The 20,900-nt window shown below is 39.8% G+C and overlaps 1 protein-coding gene across 8 annotated transcripts in view; it reads right to left on the bottom strand.

The window, feature by feature from the left end:
- Positions 1-20,900, bottom strand: part of ARHGEF28 (Rho guanine nucleotide exchange factor 28) — a 313,068-nt gene that overhangs the window by 13,180 nt on the left and 278,988 nt on the right. For all 8 annotated transcript variants that reach the window (XM_078004863.1, XM_078004862.1, XM_015140272.3 and 5 more), the window contains 2 exons: positions 19,136-19,621; positions 17,455-17,758 (listed from right to left, as the gene is read on the bottom strand). In XM_078004863.1, coding sequence (XP_077860989.1) covers positions 17,455-17,758; positions 19,136-19,621 — 790 coding nt within the window. The remainder of the gene's footprint in view (positions 1-17,454; positions 17,759-19,135; positions 19,622-20,900) is intronic.

Here is a 20,900-nt window from a genome sequence, read left to right as displayed (position 1 = left end):
CACACTAAAAGAGTTATGCCTCTCATTTTGCTGAGAATAGAAAAATCAAATTCATTTCTCTGCCAGCTGAGTAAGGCAGGAAATCAACCTAGGAATTTTAATGCTGCAGTTATACTTCTTACTGGTTCAGTAGAGGGAAAAACAGCTGTTAAAATTCTTAAGCATACAAGATGCAATGCTTTTCTTTGAGCCAGAGAAGAAGGCAAGCAATTAAACCTAACACACCCAAGCTAATTAGTTCTACCTGCTTCTTAATAATTATGTTATTACCAGACTTCTTAAAAACTGGCAACCCATTCTTTTTAATTTTTTTTTTTTTTTTTTTTTTTTTGAGAAAGAGTACGACTTTGTCACCCAGGCTGGAGTACAGTGGCGCGATCTCAGCTCTCTCAGCTCACTGCAACCTCCACCTCCCAGGTTCAAGCCATTCTCCTGCCTCAGCCTCCCAAGTAGCTGGAATTAAAGACACCTGCCACCATGCCTGGCTAATTTTTGTACTTTTAGTAGAGACGGGGTTTCACCATGTTGGTCAGGCTCTCGAACTCCTGACCTCAAATGATCTGCTGGCCTCAGCCTCCCGAAGTGCTGAGGGTACTTCTAAGGTCTACAAATGATTGTTTCTTCCTCTTTGTCAGCTACAAAATTGAGATGTCAAAGAACTTACAGACCTATTCTGGTTTCAGAAATTGATACAGTAATCAAGACAACATAAAACTTTTTCCTTTTAAAAATGAGAAACATTATTTTTTAAATTCTTATTTGTTTGAAATGACATTTGCTAAGAAACCAAGCCCTGAAACATCTTTCCCAACCACAGCCACAGCCTTGCATTTGCGTCACTCATAAATGATTATAATCTTAAAAGTACAATATAACATATAGACAGTGTTTTGTTTAGTGCAGATACTAATACCCTCAGGTGTTCTTTCCACATGTAAGTTTGCTATACGAATAAAGGTCCCTCTTCCATATTTCTAGAAATTAAACATTTTTAGGAATTATACAATTATAAAATTAGGCAGTTTGTAAAACAGAAGCAAAATTAGGACCTTAAGTACCAAAACAGCAATCAAAAGAGAACATAAAGCCATGTGTGGTGGCTCTTGCCTGTAGTCCCAGCTCTATTCCTTTACTCCTTGGAGACATCTTTCCCTATGGGAGATGACTTTAAATTGTTTTGTGCATGCAAATGATACATAGCAATAATCTAGCTTTTGATATCTGTGCTTCCTGACAACATCTGACCTGTGACTAACACTGGATCCTAAAGCATTTTTTAAAAGCCAGTTTTGTTTTGTCACACAAACTGGAGTGCAGTGGTGCAAACACAGCTTACTTCAGCCTCCCAGGTTCATGTGATCCTCCTGCCTCAGCCCCCCAAGTAGCTAGGACTACAGGTGCACTCTGCCATGCCTGGCTAATTTTTTGATTTTTTTTTTTTTTTTTTGCGATGGGGCGGGGGTCTCACTATGTTGCCTAGGCTGGTCTTGAACTCCTGGGCTCAAGCAATCCTTCCACCTCAGCCTCCCAAAGTGTTGAGGTTATAGGCATGAGCCACTGCACCTGGCCAAGAAAGCGGCTTCCTTTCAATTGTCCACCAGGTGACATGAATTCCCAAGTTTGTACTAAAGCCTCCTCTTAAGAAGGAGCTGTGACATTACCATGTAATTAACTCCTCTTTAGTGGAATCAGCCATCAAGAGCAAGGATCATGAAGAGTAGCATCAGCTACTTAGTGGCCAGCAGACTCAGCTCCTACTAGACTTCTGAGGGCCACTACATATGTGTCCCTGAAGAAGCCTGTTACCTCACAGAGCAGAAAGACACAAGTAGAAGAAAGGCAGAATATCCTGCTAAGTGGCTAATGAACATTGTCCGCAGGTGGACACCATCTCAAAGACTCTCCAAAGAGAGCAATCTTCCAGACGTGGTGGCCAAAGCAGGCTTCAGAGAGGAGAAAGCGTATGAACTGAGCCTTGAAAGCCGCCCAGGGTGTCAACAGGAAGAGATGGTTTGGCCGCATGTGGGAGGCCTTCCGGGTGGAGTCTGCAGCCATTGCAAAAGGGAGAACATGCAAGATGTCACAAAGAAGGGAGAGTTGTCAAGTTTGAGTGAAACACGGATTTGTGCAGGTGAGCCAAAGGGTAGCGGGGATGAAAAAGGAGGTTTGGGAAGGTCTTGAATGGGAGTGTTGGGAGATTTAACTGCAGGAGGTGAGCTCAGCTACTACTGGTGATCAGGACCCTTCTATGGCCTGTGTCAACTTGCACACCTGATTATACCTGCACATGCTGCCACCCTGAAACGAGAGAGGCAAGTCTAAGAGCAGAGTAAGAAGGAAGCTGTGTCTTTCTTGTTTTTTCCTGCCTATAATCAGCCCACATTTAGCCAATAAAATTTCCATCTACTTAATGGACAAAGCATACATTTTTTGTCAGTTAGTAGTGGGGATGTCAGAATGAAAACTGATTTGAACTTCCTATCCATTCATTCTTCAATAAACACTGAGTGTCTAGCATGTGCCCTGCCCTCAACTGGACACCAGGAAAGTCAGGTTGAACAAAACCTGGTCTCAGCACCGTGGAGGTTTGTAGTCAGGACAATCACTATTTCACAGTGTAAAGCTGTTGCACAGTTTCTTGGAAGTTAAGCAGACACCCACCCTAGTAGCAATTCTCCTAAGTATTAATTCAAGAGAAATATAAACATAATTCACAAAAGCCTGTATAAGAATGTGTAGAACAGCTTTATTCAGACTGGCCAAAAATTAGAAATAAGCCAGATGTCCATCAACAAGGAAGGGATAAGTAAACTTTGGGATATTCATCAATGAAATGTAATACAAGGGAACCAATTATGGGCTCATGCAACAACATGGTTGCCTCTCAAAAATAATATGCTGAGTGAAAAAAGCAGACACCAAAAGGTAGAGTGTTCCATTCCATTCCATTCTAGAATCAGCGAAATTCACCCATGGTGATGGACTGCAGAGGAGTCGCTGCTTTGAAGGGGAGGCGTTGACTGAAAAGGGGCATATGGGAACTTTCTAGGGTGACAGAGTGCTCTGTCCCTTGATATTCTTCCCACAAAACTGACTGGACAGTAAACAGTATCTGAGCATTTCCCTCTCTATAAATTATGTCTCAATAAATAAACTGCATAAAGCAAACAACTGAGAAAATATTGTGGAAGCACCTGGCCCTGGAGCCAAGTCCTGAAAGATGAGTACAAGGTCTTCCGGTTGAGAATAAAAGGTAGAGGACAGAATATTCTCAATAGAGGAAACACATGTACAAAAGGTTGGGGATGTGGGGGGCGTAGCCTTCCACACAATGGACAGAACTTCCTATGGCTAGAACGCAGGATGAGAAAGAGAACAGCATGAGCTGAGGCTGAGATCGAGGTGCAAGCACATTGCCTACTGTGCCTCATAAAGGGTGAGGGACTTCCAGCACATGGAGGGTTTGAATAAGCCCTGGAATGCTGATGCAGAAACGCCCTAAGAGGTCTGGATACCAACCCTTATCCACAGGACCAAATACTGGCCCGGGGGCTAAACAAAGCTCTATCTGAAATTTGTTGTGTTAGATTTGGGTTTCAAAACACAACCCATGTGGCAAATTATGCTAGGATATGTCATTTGAATTTCAACTGTTCCAAAGGGAGGAAAAATGTATTTGAAGGGTGTGCCACATGCAGTGAGTTTATTTCAATATCCCCTGACATCAGCGTTTTTTCCAAAGCATGTTTCAAGGAATAAGTAGTCCTGCAAGATGCTGGTCTCCAAAGGAGGATGCTGTGGTTAGAAGGGTTTGAGTACTCGGGAAGCTGAGGCAGGAGAATGGCATAAACCCTGGAGGCGGAGCTTGCAGTGAGCTGAAATCCGGCCACTGTACTCCAGTCTGGGTGACAGAGTGAGACTCCATCTCAAAAAAAGAAAGGGTTTGAGGAGGGCCACTTCTGCAGATTCACAGTGCACAGGAGCACAACAGAAGTTTGGAAAAAGTTGTGCAGTCCCAAAAATCAGCATTTCTCAATATTATTTGATTATGGGAGATTCTTGTATAATACCTAATACTAACAGCCAGTCAAATTGTGGAACAAGTTTTGAGATGTGCTGATTCATGTGATACACAAATGAGGCATAACAAGTCTCTCTGGTCACCACAGCAACCACTTTAGAAGCAGCCCAGTGGCTCGAATGCAGCAGATGCACTTCCTAATAATGTACTCCTTTCTCACCACAAGATATAATAGTAACAGTGATAATGGTAGTGTTCATTAAGTGCTCACAAAGGTCTAAGAGTTGTACACACACTGTTTTATGTAATCGTCATACCACCTCCAAAGTAGATAGATACTATCGGAAATCCAACTGTAGAGATGAGGAAACTGAGACACCAAGTAAGTTAAACATCTGCTTACAATTTCACAGATAATGACTGAGTTGGAATCTGAACCCAGGCATAATTCCCAAGCCTTCCATCTTAATCACTATGCCAGCCTGTCATCTCCATTTTTCAGTATAAATAAAGTACACTTGATATACTCATCTATTCTTGTCTTCACTCAAGTCCCTCACTTAATAGTGAAGTATCAGTAAATGCACATAAGGCTCACTACATTGGAAAAGTGTGTTTTTAGTCAACTTTTGCTGAAACTTGGCTGCAGGCAATGGGGGTTGGATTCATTATTTTTTCGTCTTTGAATGGCAGTTCCTCACAGGAACATGTCTGGTCTGATTCAGTTCTTGGTCATTCTGGTCAAAAATGCTATTGCTAAGCATTTCACTCTATGTAAATTATGTATCAATAAATAATATAAATTGGATAAAGCATTTTAGAGTCTATTGCTAAACAACATCATTTTTGACCAGAAGAAACTAGGGTTTGTTTCAACCCTAGTGTTTTTTTCTGGGTTAGTGTTAACTCAGTCATTTAATTATCCCTTCATGCAGCATATTTTCTGAAACTTTCCTGAACCATACATCCTCAAAGTTAGCCAATAGTCTCTCCAAAGAAACTGAAAATAGTCACCACCAGAAGTCCTATAAGTTTGTTTGAAGAGATCAATGTTTTACCTTTAAGCCCACCTTGATTTATACAAAGAAGAATTTAATTGTGTGTCTATCCTATTGTAGAGGGGGTGAAGGGACTGGCTATCATAGTAGGCAAGAGATTGAACCTGACAAATATATTCATCTTATCTAAATCTGACAAATATATTAATCTTATCTTACATCTATATCTCTTACCTGACAAATACAAAGAGAAAATATTTTAATTTATTGTCAGCAGCATTTGAAAAATCCTCTGTAGTCTTGCCAAGACCAATGATAACTTCTACCAGTAGCATACTTTGATGTAATTTTTCCCAGTACTTTGTTTGCTTCCAGCCGACAGAGTTCAGATTTAGGCTTTTTTGCCCCATATTCATGAAGGTAACAGACTCATAGTCGGCTCATCAGAGAAAAGGAGCTCATAAAGACAAATTTAGTATTTGACTTTTTTTTACCATGCTTTATCTCAGACTGCTTGTTTAGCATAAACTAAAACATTTTAAAAACCAAATTATGTAGGTAGTCCAGTGGAGTACCTTAAAGAAGGCTAAGCACCCCCCTTGCAGTATTACCTTTCAAAGTGGATGTGGTTCTAGTCCACAGTCCCAGGGGAGATGTCAATGTACAACTGCACTTTCTCATACTGGAGCCCGAATGCAAAATATGGCCTCATTACCAGATGCTGACTAACAGACCATCACATTTTGGCCAAAATATTCATTGTGTTTTTTCCCTCCAATTTCCATGCCGATGAAAAGTACTTTGCATTTGCAAAACTTGGTATTTTTTAGGGCTTATGCTGAACAGAAGCATCAAGCATCTAAAAATACAGGATGTGCTCTACTTGTGTCTAACATGCCAATCTGGATACATTAACAAGTAATCAAAAATAGTACAACTTTTTGATAGGAATAAATCCATCATGAACTAGAAGCTTAAACTACTCACTGGAAGTAAAACAGTCTTGAAAACCTTTAGTTTCTTTAAAGAGGGTTCAGTTTTAGTCAGATGGAATATATATTAAACTTCCAGGTTCTTGTTATAAGAACATTCCAAAAACAAAACCATATGAAAATGAACAAAGACAACACAATATATACACATCCAAGGGTTTAGGCTTACATAATTTTAAGAATGTTTAATAGCTCTATATTTACTATGCTAAAATTAGAAAAAAAAAATCCATCATAGTTAAACAGTTAACTGCAAGGGCACATCTGAAATGACAAGCCCACAAGCTTAAGATCCTGAACACGCAGATTCCAGAAGCTTTTGGCAAAGCCAAGTACGTGACGTCTTCTTGACTTCTGATGTCACACTATCCTATCTTCTGCCATCTGCCTCTAGCAAATGTCAGTGTATTCCCAGGATGGAAACATGCCTCCTTTCTGAATCATTTCTACAAAGACTCCCCAAACTACAGCCTCTCGCAGTTGAAAGTGACTGCCCTAAATTCAGAGGAAAACACAAAGTCATGGGCTTCTCTTGGTAATTCAGAATCAAGAATTCCCCATCTAAATGATCAGTGACTAAACTGAATGAGGTGAAAACTTATAAACTCCTATGTTGACAGCCCAGTAAAGGGCCAAACAGTATTTAAGAAATGGGAACTTCAAAACCCAGAATCCACAAGAAAGTCTTAAGGCTTCTGAGGACACTTTAGAAAACAACATAAAATCACCTTCTCATTTGGGGTTTTGCATGAAGAAGTCTTTAAGCATGCAATTCCTGTTTTTTGTTTCTGGTGGATTTATGAGACTCTTAGAGTGCAATGCCCTCATTGCAGTGTTACAACATTCTGTATGATGAATTGATTGCAAATCACTGCCAAGATCACTGGTAGGAAGCAGGTCATTAAATATAATTAAAACTCTGCCAATGTTTTGCTTGTAAACGGTTCTTCCAAAGCCTTACAGCACCATTCCTTAAAAACAGTCTCAATTCATCAGAGAAGCAGAGTCTCCCAAATTTCTAGTGGATGATCCAAATATTCTATATTTAATACAAGCATTCACTATGTTATGTTTTAGAAAAAGCCATAGTGTAATAAAACTTGTACAAAAAGAGCATGGAAAAGAGTCACCATGAAAAACAATTAAATTTTGAACAGGCTTACTATGAAATTGTTCAGCAAAAGGTTCAGAAACCTATCCTGCATAACTACACCCTTTGGAAGCCTACATTTTTCCTTAAGTATATCTTCAAACATTTCAAATTAAACTGAATTAATATCTTATCCAGAAAGAGAATGGATACTGTGGCCCCTTATCCAAAGAAACTCTACAGTGATTTATTGTGGCAAATTAACATCTCCACAGATCAAAACTAAGGCCCAGGCTTATTCATCATCTGGTCAAAGGTCTGAGCAGAACAACTCTTCCCCCTTAGCTGTGTCTGAAAGTGACCCACTAAGAATACAGTATGTTTCAGTCAGTCTGGGGTAAGCAAAGGGATCTATTTCTTAAGATTCAATCACACTCTTGCTACAATAAATATGTGATGTTTCAGGCAACATTTTAAGGCTGATAAGTAGAAGGCCATGCCAGGCAAATTGGTTCACATTCTAGGAGCATATTTAACTAAACAAATACTGATTGTTTTTGCCTGGGGAGATGCGCTGGACTGTTGAGTAGGATTTAGCAGAAGCAAAAAGAGTTTAAGAAAGTGTTTCATTGATGTTGAGCTGGGCACCCATGCTTGATGTCGTGGGAGTCACGCTACTTTCTGGTTAAAAAAGAAATACCCCAATGAACAGATAAGCTGACTAATTGTTATTGACATAACAATTAAATGGTAAATGTGTTGTCTTCCTACAATGACAGCACTGGATTCATTTCTAAAGCTCGAGGTACCATAAAGCATTTTATGGGAAACACATTTTAACTTTTTAAGTTCTCATCTCCTATGCATGGCCATATGGGGGCTATATGTACAATGTTCTAATGGAAAAATAACTCATATCAAGAGATGCTCTCCATTAGGGTAAATACCTAATGCATGAGGGGCTTAAAACCTAGATGACAGGTTGATAGGTACAGCAAATTACCATGGCACATGTATACCTATGTAAAACAAACCTGCATGTTCTGCACATGTCTCCCAGAACTTAAAGTTAAATAAAAAAAGATGCTCTCTAGAATTGAACAAAAAGTACCTATGCCAAACTGATACATATAGTACTATATACATTGATAAATTTACTCCAATACTAATGAGGTGGAAGAAAAGCTTGTGATTTTTTAAGTCTACTGCTAGGAATCCAGGAAGGTATTAAAGGCAAACAATCTTACAGTTACCCCAACATTTTAAGAATGCTGGCCGGGCGCGGTGGCTCAAGCCTGTTATCCCAGCACTTTGGGAGGCCGAGATGGGCAGATCACGAGGTCAGGAGATCAAGACCATCCTGGCTAACACGGTGAAACCCCGTCTCTACTAAAAAATACAAAAAACTAGCCGAGCGAGGTGGCGGGCGCCTGTAGTCCCAGCTACTCGGGAGGCTGAGGCAGGAGAATGGTGTAAACCTGGGAGGCGGAGCTTGCAGTGAGCTGAGATCCGGCCACTGCACTCCAGCCTGGGCGACAGAGCGAGACTCCATCTCAAAAAAAAAAAAAAAAAAAAAAAAAAAGAATGCTATCTAACATGTACCCATATTACAAAAAGTTTAAAACAAACACTTGATCCAGTTAGCCAGCCAGAGACACTCATCTGTCCTGCTTGTGTTAACCACCATCACACACCCCATTTCTCTGATACCTCAACTTCTTTCAATGCCTTAGTAAAAGAGTCAACTGTGTGGTTTCAGCTCATGGTTGCTTTCATTTCTGCTAATGAGTGTGGACCTGGACTCCTCCATTCATTTCATAAATGTTTATCAAACCTTCATCATATATCAGACACTGCTTGGTGCTGGTGATAGAGCAATTAACAAGAAAGAAATATGCAATGCTCTACCCACATGAAGCGTCCTCTCTAGTGGGACAGACATTACATAAATTATTACACCACATAATTCAAATTATAAGTGCTAACAAGAGATGCTTTCTGGTGATTCTGAACCATGATTTTTATCAGTTTATCCAGAACTAACAAGTTCGAATTGATTCAGGATAACCAAACTCAAAAAGAGATTAAGATGATAAACTAGAACAGAATTTTTAGACTTAATGACAAAGAGTTTACACTAGAATATTCCTGTAGGCTGCTTTTGACATTTTCTTTCTAGTAGGAGAGCCCACTCTGGAAACCAAAGTATAATTAGAAGTCTTCCTGGGGGTACGTTTACATGATGTAACCAACAAGCGTTGGATGGTCTGTAGATAAGGAAGCTTTCCATCCCAAATGGAGGTGATGTTCAGTCATGTTGTCAGAGTATTTGACATTTGGGTGTTTATATCTGGTTCTAAAAATGTGGTTGACTTACATAACTTGTTCCAGTAGAGAGAGGAACAAAAGGAAGAAGCAAAATGCTGTGCTATCAGAGCTTCATCCCCAAAACAATTCTGGTGATCCACTGACAAACCCCTCCTCTGAGATCACTATGGAAAGATAGTTACCCTTTTTATTCTAATGTATTTCCAATCTGAGTAAAAAATTTCCCAATTTACAGCTAATTATTTTATATTTTAAACTATTGGCTCTCTAATAACATTTAGGAAACACTTTCCTTTTGTTGGCAGGCGACCCCTGAATCACAATCAGAATAAATTTATTTATTATTTCCAGAATGTAGGAAGCTGATGCTCACTGGATCCCCGGGACATGTCAGGCCTTTTTTTTAAATAGTTATGTTAACACTTCCTTCCCGTTTGTATAGATAGGGAAACTAAGACCTAGGGATCACACAACATTAGGAGCCAGAGTCAGGGTTTGAAGTGAAGTCCTCTTATATGAAGTCCAGTGTCCCAGGCCAGCAATCCGGGGACATGCATCAGGCTGGCTGCTTCAGAATCAACTAAGAAGAATGTTAGATACACAAGTTTGCAGGCTCCAGCCAAGCCCTGATTCAAATCACAATCTCTGAACAGAGGAATCTGTATTTTTTTTGTTTGCCACAGTAAACTCAGATGCATAGTCAGCTATGGGAAGCATGATTCTAGCAAAAAATTCCTATCTATGTATCTTACTTCTCATTAGCTGCATAGTCAGAGGGTGGCCCTCCCCAACACCATCACAGGATTTGGGGAGCTGGAGTTGAGAAGAAGGGTTTCTCCAAGTTTTGAGCCTCTGGCCTTAAACTCCATCCAGCATATTCAGCTATCTCTTTCTGAATTTATGTTTTCAGAGACTGAACAAAAAGTGAAAGAGAAAAGTTGTCTCTTTACAGAGACAATAACCATCATTTCACAAAATCATTATAAAGAGCAAATGAGATCATGATTTCAAATCTGCTTTTGAATGGCATGAAGTGCCATATAATATTGCACTATTAATTCACCCAAAGGTGAACATTCCAAACAAGGAGGAGTGTAATTGTCACTCTTCAACTTAAGTGGAGGCAAAGAAAGTTTGGAAACCAGTCTCTGGGGTAGGCAAACTACAGCCACCTGTTTTTATAAAGTTCACTGCAACACAGCTAAACTCATTATTTACATATTGTCTATGGCTGCTTTGCAAGCTACAATGACAGAGTTGACTAGTTGTAACAAAGATCTGATGGCTTGCAAAAACTAAAATATTTACTATAGGACCCTTTAAGGAAAAGTTTGCCACCCCCTAAGATAGATGGTCATATTCTTCTTAGGCAAACATAAATCGATGGTACTCAGCTGAACATTCCACATTTTAAGCAAACCTTAAGAACAAAATCTGCATGGCTGGATGGAGAGAAGACAGTCCCCAGATTCTGATACATGGAGAGTGATGCTTCCTTTCCTTTGCTGAAGCCAGATTATTACCTCATCAGTCACTGTGACTGATGGCAGCAAGCCTCATCCTTCAGTTATGTTTGGTATATAAATTTCCCCTCCAAACCCAAGCCTTAGTCTCTTTGAGAGTAGTCACATCATACTAGAGGTCAAACATGTAGCCGATAGATCACGTGTGTATGTATATCTGTGCATGTATTATTTTTTCATTTTTAAAGCTAAGGATGGCCAGGGCCAGGCCTAACCTCTGAGGCTCTTTGGAGCATTCATACCACGTGGACTCCCACACTTCAGCAGCTTGTCCAAACTAAACTGGAACCCGGGGTGGAGATGAACAGGCAGCCGCATGGCTGGCTGGCTGCCTCTGAATCCACCCACCTGCTGGTTTGCTCTCCTGCTGTGTCTTAGGCTCTGTGTGCTGAGGTGGGATGGCCCTGGCCCAGTTGGCTCACATAGCCAACCTGCCCCCAGAGAAATATGCAATCAGGAAGTTGGCAGTAAGCACTCCTGGCTCACCAGGCTCTACAAGCGAATGTCATGTTTCCTTTTCCTGGTATAAAATCTGCAAAAGGCTAAAGTCAATCATCTCCACTTGTCGATGAGAAAGATGAAAATTAAGCCCTTGAGCCCAATACTTTATATTTTTGTCATGATATAGATTACCAAGAGCAAGCAATATTATAGTTTCCTTTAAAACATCACCTAATGTGATAATCGCGATTCTAGAAGAAAGAGTTGCCAGATGATTCCCTCAGTTTGATTTCCTCAAACTCCTATATATCTCTGGATAATAATTTGATGTTGTAATTAATGTCCTCAACCCTTCAGCTTTGTTTTCATTTAAGCAATCCAAAATAAAGGCACATAATGTCCCTCCCAATCAGAGAGTACTCACAATTCCCAAAGCCCCTTAGTTAAGGTCTAGGCTTGGAAATATAACTATAAGTAGGAAATGAACCTATAGACTCAATATTTTCTGCTCTAGTTTCACTAAGTAGGAAGTGGATTCAATATGTCCTGCCTTAATTTCTATGTGTTGAACTAGGCTTGATAACAAACATCAATATCTATCAATATACAGATATAAATATTCATCACAATTTTGCTATCATGTAATTATTATTATTTTTTTTACAAAGTTCAATTCACTTCCCTTACCAAGTCAAAAAACTAAAAATGTTATAGTTCAACTTTGGGGTGGGTGTGTGTGTGTGTGTGTGTGTGTGTGTGTGTGTATGTGTGTATATATATATATATTTTTTTAATTAAGGCTTTCATGATACCTAAAACTATGGTAAGGAGAAAAATCATCATTTTGTCCCCTGTTAAGAGCTGAACTGTGTCCCCCCAAAATTCACATGTTGAGGTCCTACCCCCCAGCCCCCGGGTAGCTCAGAATGTATTTGGAGATAGAGCTTTAAAGAATAAAGTTAACTGAGGTCATTACGGTGGGCCCTAATCCAATATCACTGATATCCTTATAAAGAGAGATTGGAGCACAGACAGGCACAGGGGGAAGACCAGGTGAAGACACAGGAAGAAGATGGCCATCCATCTGCAAACCAAGGACAGAGACCTCAGAAGAAACCAATATTGCCAACACCTTGATCTCTAATTCTAGCCTCCAGAAATGAAGAAATAAATTTCTGTTGTCTAAGCCCCCTAGCTTGTGGTACTTCGTTATGGCAACCATGGTCGACAAATACATTCCCCCTCTTCAAATACACTCACAACATAGGAGTTTATGGTGTCTAATACCAGTTTCAACTTCTGGGAAAATTGCCTTAAGTTCTTTGGGCAAAGCTTCTCTCCACATAGATTACACAAGTAAGACATCAATTTCTGAATTATGAAATATTTCAAAGCATGAGAAATTATCATCCTCTCACTTCTTAAGACTGTTATTTAAATACTAAGTATGGCATGGGTTTTCATTTGGAAATTTTCTATTTTCTTGCCTTACATAAAAAACTTGTCATTGAAAGTTTAACACAGCTGTCTTTAAAAAAAATTATCAAGATGAGGTATTCTAAATACAATGCTTTGAATTTTGAAAATAGTTTTCTTGGCAGCAAATTCTAATATGTAGTAAAAGGAAAGAGAACTCAAACTTAATAAAGTTACTTTTTTTCCCAGTATCTGTATCATTAACATAAAATTTGGCTTCACTTAAATTTTATCAAATGCATAACAAAATCATAATGATTTAACTGAATTGAAGAGAACTTCTGGGAAACCTGCAAATATTGAGGTATACAGAAAAATATAACTGAAAAGGGAGATTAAGATTTCAGATTTTTATACCATAAAATGTTTTCTCTGTTAATGAAAAAGGCAACACATATATAGTTCAATATATAGTTCTAAAATGCATTCAATATATAGTTCTAAAATGTTAACGCTAGGAGATAGAAAGTCACAAGAATAAAATGTTGGGGGTTTTTGTTGTTTTTGTTTTCTGTTTTTGCCTTTCAGAGTAATGCTGTTGAGCATCTCATAGGGCCGATTACATACCAATTGTCCCACAGAGACTATTGTTTAAGGAAATTCAAATACTCTGTAGTCTTGGCTGGTGTCCCACAGAGGAGTACAGAAAAAGTTCTTAAACCAACCATCTCTTCCACTACAAATAAAATACCAATTTGGATTTAATGTTTGAACATCCAAGAATTTTGTTCATGAAATAACTTCCAAAGCTAGAAAGTTCTTTAAAGTGCTATCTTAAAAAATATTTACAGATAACATGGGGTATTAGGCAACATTAGAGAAACAAAATATTTTTAAGAAAATGTCCCATATGGGGAAAAAGTAAAGCTAAAGAGTATTTATGATACTGAAGACGTTCAGGCCCCATGCAAGAGTTGGCCACAGCAATCCAAAACATTTAGAAATATTTTCCAAATGTTGCTATTAAAGAGGGAAGGAGGGGAGGGAATAAAAACAATAAAAACAAAAACCTGGTCCTTAATCATGAACATCCCACTAGGCATTACAAAAGGATTAGGTTAATTCTATATCTAAACCAACTTCCTTAAAAAGTACAACTCATAGCTGGGTGTGGTGGCTCATGCCTGTAATCCCAGCACTTTGGGAGGCTGAAACAGTCTGATCGCTTGAGTCCTGGAGTTCAAGACCAGCCTGGGCAATATGGGGAAACCCCATCTCTATAAAAAAGCCAATAATTAGCTGGGCATAGTGCAAGTCTGTAGTCCTAGCTACTCAGGAGGCTGAAGTGGGAGGAACCACTTGAGCCCACGAGGTGGAAGTTGCAGTGAGCCAAAATCACGCCACTATACTCCAACCTGGGCGACAGACTGAGACTCTCAATCTCAAAAAAAAAAAAAAAAAGTAAAACTCAAAACAGCTTTCTAGAAATTAGTAATTTAGGCCGGGCATGGTGGCTCAAGCCTGTAATTCCAGCACTTTGGGAGGCCAAGGCGGGTGGATTGCTTGACATCAGGAGTTCAAGACCAGCCTGGACAACCTGGCAAAACTCTATCTCTACTAAAAATACAAAAATTAGCCAGGTGTGATGGCGGGCACCTGTAATCCCAGCTACTCAGGAGGCTGAGGCAGGAGAATCACCTGAACTTGGGAGGTGGAGGTTGCAGTGAGCCCAGATGTTACCACTGCACTCCAGCCTGGGCGACAGAGAGAAAGGCTCCTTCTCAAAAAAAAAAAAAAAAAAAAAAAAAAAGTAATTAAGAACGTAGAGTGTAATGATTGACAGCATGGGCTGTAAAGTCAATCTTCCCAGGTTCAATTCCTGGCTCTGCCATTTACTAGGTGTGTGACCTGGACAAGTTACTTGGCCTTTCTGTATCCCAGCTGCCCCTCTCAAACGACAGAACCATCTCAGTGGGTTGTTGGGAGTATTAAATGAGTTTCTCCATGTAAAACCTTAGCACGGTGCCTGAAATTTGATGTGTCATATAAATACTCGTGGCAGGGGTGGGGGTAGAGCAATTCAGAAACCAATCACAATTAGAACACAAAAATGTCTGCTGAGGCTGTACTGAACAAACCAACAGAAATTCCTATCTAGGTGGTATCTAAACACATTGGAGAATTGTATTTATATACAATTTTTCCCATCAGCTTTACTGTTCCAGAAATTCACATTTTCACTGATCTGAGCTGATCCTCTACCCACAGTACCAGACTAGGCAAAAGAGCAAACCATTCTTTAAGGTGTTACCTAAAACAGCTGACCTTAAGGTCTAACAATGAAAGAGTGACTGAAGACTGAATGAAATCATGGTTAAGTGCACATTTAGCAAAAATACCAGCCCACAACATTATAGGCAAATTATGTTAGATTGTGGTGAACTATGGAGGTCCTCAGTAGTGGTCACTGATGGCCACTCACCCAGATTCAGTAGCAAAACACAGAAGAGGGGACAACAACACTGTGTGGTCCTTGGTTCTGCCACATCAACTGTCACCAACCAGCACACCCTGGAGCCTACTTCTTCCTGTCCAGCCCCCCGCAGTCACTGTCCCCCAAGGTCATGTGTGGCAAGCACCCATGAAGCCCAGCTAAGGCCATCACCAGCGGCTGATGTTGTGTTACTGTCAATGATAAAAGCTGTGAAAGCTCTGCAGTGGTTTGAATAATTTTATCTAGCCTTGACCACTCTTTTAAGTATATATATCCAATTTTCATTCTACTTTATTATCACCTCCTATTCTCTGACTTTCTTTTCTCTCCTCTAGAAATTGCTTATCATGAAGTAAACAAACTTAAAGAAGGTTTTTTGACTAGTTGCAAAACTCCAGTGGTGAACAGTACACACAGCATTTCTGATGTAATCCCTACTTATAGAAACCAGGACGTTCCTGAGAGATTTAAGCCAAAGTTGATTTTCCTCTCTCCTGTCAATGTCCTGAGTGTCCTTGGCCTACTCTGGACATACAATTTCTTAAGCATAAGTACATTTCTCAGCATTTCCTTTGGCTCTAATTCCTTACATGTGGATAGACTGGTTTTGTATATAATCACTGTTTATTTCCTTAGTACATTTTCTATCTACTGCAAGTATGCTGCCAAATGGTTTAAAAAGTTTTTACTTTGAAGCACAAGTCAATAGAAAAAGATGGGAGATACACAAAAAGTAAAAGAGACATGCTTCTTTTAAACAAAAGCTGAATGTGGTTTAACTCAAACTGAGTTTTGGAATTATACCAAAGCCAGTATGTAAAACCATGCTGACAAAAACACAGGAAGCACTGTAAATAGCAGGTTAATGGATCAACACAGCAAAGCAATATGTGCTTAGAAAAAGCATTCTGCAATGTGCTCTCTATTGTAGTAAAGTTGCAAGATAATATATTAAAGAAGTTACATTTTCTAAATTTTGCTTGACCTTTTATTTAGTCTGAACTATTCCATCATATTTTTTCTTTATCTAAAGAATATTTGAAACAATACTTTAAAAAACTATTTCATTCTCTCCTATATGCTGACAAGAAATAAGAATGTTACCACAGTGACTTAAGTAATGTAAAGAATTAGTCACCAGTAAGAATCAACATCTTTTGGATCAGTAATAAATCAACTTATAAGCAGTGTCAGAATTATTACTCTTGAATTGGGGGAAGCCAAATACCTTCTTTTTTGTTGCTGAAAAATTATCCTCCAACTGACAATCTAAGAATATATATTAAGCATAGAAACAAATCTGTATCCAGTTCTGAAGACTTCTATACTACTGCTTGTTTTATGTTTCTGAAACATTTTGCTGTGGGTGATTTATTTCATATCCATGTGGCCAGCCATTTGTTTATTCTATTGCATACCATCTGTTTTTCAGTAGAGAGGTTTCAAGTTCTTCTCATTCCCTACCTCATGTCCCACAGAAAACAATTTATAATAGACATAGATTTAAATCATTCGGATTCATGTAGAGCTGGTAACACGAGCTGCCTTTCATTTATACTTGGCAAATGCTTTAATGGGATTAGCAAATTGTGTTATTATGAGGTACTTGTGGAGAGACAACACCTTTTTTTTTTTTTCTTTTTTTTTTCTTTTTTTTTACAATGACAAATGATGTTAACAGTTTCATTTTGGGTGTTTAACAGCAGTACAGAAGATTTCACTAATGTTACAGGAAATTGCCCTGATAAAGTGCCACTACCAACCCTGTTGGTATCTTTTATTTCTGAGTGTCAACGTAGGTGTTTCAGGATGTAGTGGGGTCCACAATAGTGGGGAGTAAATACCAAGTTGCTTTACTTTTAAGAGGACATTATCATTTTAACCCACATATCTAAAAATCCTGTCTGGTTCTTACATGTTGTGAGCATTCGCTAAGCCCTATGACCATAGTCTCACTTGTCTAGGTAACTTACAAGCAAAGGCCGTCCCCAGACTTCTCCAAAGAAAAGTGAATGCCGCAAACTCCAGCTCATCAGTACCAATTTATTCCCATGCTAGGGAGGACTTTGATGCACTCTACACAAGAGCCAACCGTTCAGAGGGACAACTTCTTGTTCAAACTATACAGATGACATTTAAAGTGTTAATTACCATTTTTACAAGAATCCTTGCTGCTTTCGTGGAAAGGAAGTATCTGATGGCTGGACCCAGCGGCGGCTGTCCACAGTTCGTGACTGACATTCGAAGGCTGAGAAGGGTCCATCTTGAGGTCTACTTGATTTTCACTAGTCCTTACCAAGTCAGAAGGAGATCGAGTTGTGGGGTAAGTGGCATCCTGATGTATAACTGATGGATTCGGTTTGTTGAAAGTGTTAAATGACATTTGTACTAAAGCTTCATTGATGAAGAATGAGTTTTCATGACACAAACTCTCAGATCGATTAAGTTCCATTACCTATGGAAAGAAACAGAGGAAAAGTACAATAATTTTTCTAACTTATACAAGTTTCATAAAGTATTTATTCCTGAGAGAATCTTAGGAATCAAGATTTCAGTAAAAGTAAGGTCAAGATTACCACTTCTTTTCTCCCCCCACCCCATCCTCTTTTAATGAGCTAGTACCAAAAACTTCAATTTGTTATGCATGGCATGTCTTTAACAAAAAAAAAAAAAAAAAAAAAAAAAAGAGTGGCGAGAGTGGCGTTCTATGACATTAAAGTGTTTCCACTTTATTTTAATCAGAGAAAGCAGCATTTTTTACTTTTGCTAAATAAAAAAGTTGAAAACATATCCATATATACATGAGGAGTTAGCAATAAACATAATTTAGCCAACTTAAAAGGAAAAACAGATTGCAACAGAGATCTTGTAAGCTTATCAACTTCTACAACTTCATGCACTATCAATAAAAAAACATACATGCTCATAACACAGGAAAATAAACTCCTGGGACCAATGGGATTGTCAAGCATGGTTAGAAAAGATGCAAATAAATAACTCTTACTAGTGAAATGGATTTTGAATTTACTATATCAAATTTACAAAGAGAGAATAAGCTCGGCATAACAGAATAGTATTATACTTGCTAAATTCAGTGCCTATAGTATTTATTAATAGTTAATTGATCTTCTAAAAGCTACTTCTACATAGAACTCTTAAGACAGATCATATAAAGACAGTCCTTCAAATACTGGGAAAGAGCAAGCTCACGGTGAGTGTGACTCCAGGACAAACCCACTTGGGCCTTTCTAGGACAACTAGATTCTATGTTTGTTCCTTAGGTAAGGGCATCTCAGGCAGAGTGCAGTGATCCCATAGGACCTGGGCCCTTACACTGTCCATTTTTTTTGAAACGGAGTTTCACTCTTGTCACCCAGGCTGGAGTGCAATGGCGCAATCTCGGCTCAATGCAACCTCTGCCTCATGGGTTCAAGCGATTCTTCTGCCTCAGCCTCCTGAGTAGCTGGGATTACAGGCGCCCCCCCACCAAGCCCAGCTAATTTTTGTATTTTTAGTAGACACCAGGTTTCACCATGTTGGCCAGGCTGGTTTCGAACTCCCAATCTCAGGTGATCTGCCCGCCTCGGCCTCCCAAAGTGCTGGGATTACAGGCGTGAGCCACCGCGCTTGGCCCACACCATCCATATTTTAAGTCAACATGGATATGTACTGTCTCTGAAAGCTTCCCGCTTTGGCTACCTACAAATTGAGAAATCCTCATGAGGTCTTACACAAAAACCAAAATGACAGATGTGTGGTTAGTGTCCTAGGAACCCCCAGGCCCAGCCCTGTCTTTGAGAGGCTGCCTCACAGCACCCTAGAAGGTCCATACCTCGGGGCCACCTGGAAGGAACACCGCGGGCAGGCTCCTCTGCCGGCCGTGCTTCCAGTGGCTCAGCAGGCTCTGCTGGGCCTGCATCCTCGCCCGCTCCCTCTCTACCAGGCGCTGGCCCTCCCTCAGCCGCTCCAGGCTGTGCTGATACTCCTGGAGCTGGAGGTCCAGCTCCCCACGGCTCCGCAGCAGCAGCTCCTCCTGCGACTGGCACTCCCGCTCCCGCTCCTGCAGCCAGCTCTCCTTGGCCGCCTGCGCCCGCTGCTGCTGGTCACACCTGCGGAGCCAGCGCCGCTGCTCCTGCTGGAGCTGGTGCTGGAGCTGATGCACGTTGGCCAGCTCCTCATGCTGCCTGTCCGCGTCGCGGGACTTCTGGTCCTGCAAAGGGCCGCCTCGGAGGACAGAGTGGCCGAGAGACAGGCCCTCCTGCTGCTCGAGAACCAGCCTGTGGATCTCAATGTGGCTGTCCTGAATGGTCAAGGCGGCCTGTCAGAGCAGACAGAGGAAAAATAATCAAACACAGGCTTCCATTGTTATTGTTTACGCTTTCCGCTGGAACTACCTCGAAACACAAAACGCAGGCCCGAACTCATTTCTCTTAATATTTCTGGCCTTTTCCTAAGTTACCTCCAAAGGCAAGATTTGTGGCATTCCACAGAGGCTTGTCTACATATGTCCTAGGGGTATGACCTGTGAATTCATAGAGAAAAGAAACAAAGCCCAAAAGCTGTATCATCCTCTCCTATGGAAAGGTAATTTGGTGCTGGTTGTTGGGTGATAGTTAAGCCAGTCTCCCGAATACGAACTCGGCATGTAAATTCACAAGGCTGTGCATTCCTGTTCTACATCTCACTCTCTTGCTGAGGTCTCCCTAGTCAATCGTTCATGAGAACTTAAGAATCCACATAAACCTAGTAGTATCCTTTCTTTGAGTCCCAAACCAGAAATTACTTGAGCTACATTGCATTACAAAGACATAAAAATAAAAATCAACTATTTGGAGACTTTTGGTAAATAATGTTTTTATAACATAATGCCTGAGAATAGCAGTTAATACCATTTTTAGGAGATACGTAAGTGGCTAAAGCTAGTCTCATTACTGTTACATCTTTGTATTATAGCAGGAAGGTCATGCACACAAAAACTAAGCTGAAATTTATTTGTTTAATAGATCGCTAACAGGAGGCTGAAATGATGAAGGGAAAATAGATACTCTAAAGCCCAGAGGACATTACCAACCAGATTAAAAAAACATTTTGAGTTACGGTATCTGCCTATGAAAAGTTTGGCAACATCACAGGAAATAATTACCAAGATTTGGAAAGATTCCACAAAACCAAAAAGATCTCTGTGAATGCCCTTGGAAGCTTTTAATTTTAAAAGTTCCCATTTAGAGTGCAAAGCAGAACAGAAGGGACAAATTGAAAATGGACACATACTGGGTATGTGTGTATGTTTTGACTCCATATGAGAAATCATTACTCTCCTAGGGATAAATTCACATTTTTCCTTCCTCAGAATTTTTTAAACTGTCCATATAACAGATATTGGGAAGATGGGGATTTGACCATAAGTTCTTTGTCAGCTCAGCAGTTTCCTATACTTTTGAAAGTTAAAGAACTAAGGTATATTTTAAATTCATACTTGTCTTGGAATACGACTCAAAAATGTATTCACTGGGGCCTTTTGAAAGAAAATTCATATTTTTAAATTTGGAAATTAATCTTTAAAATTTCAGACACATGACTAGTTAGTGGCTTTTGGG

Source organism: Macaca mulatta, chromosome 6 (genome assembly GCF_049350105.2).
Source record: "Macaca mulatta isolate MMU2019108-1 chromosome 6, T2T-MMU8v2.0, whole genome shotgun sequence".
Taxonomy (NCBI): Eukaryota; Metazoa; Chordata; class Mammalia; order Primates; family Cercopithecidae; genus Macaca; species Macaca mulatta.
This window is presented reverse-complemented; position numbering and strand designations above follow the sequence as displayed.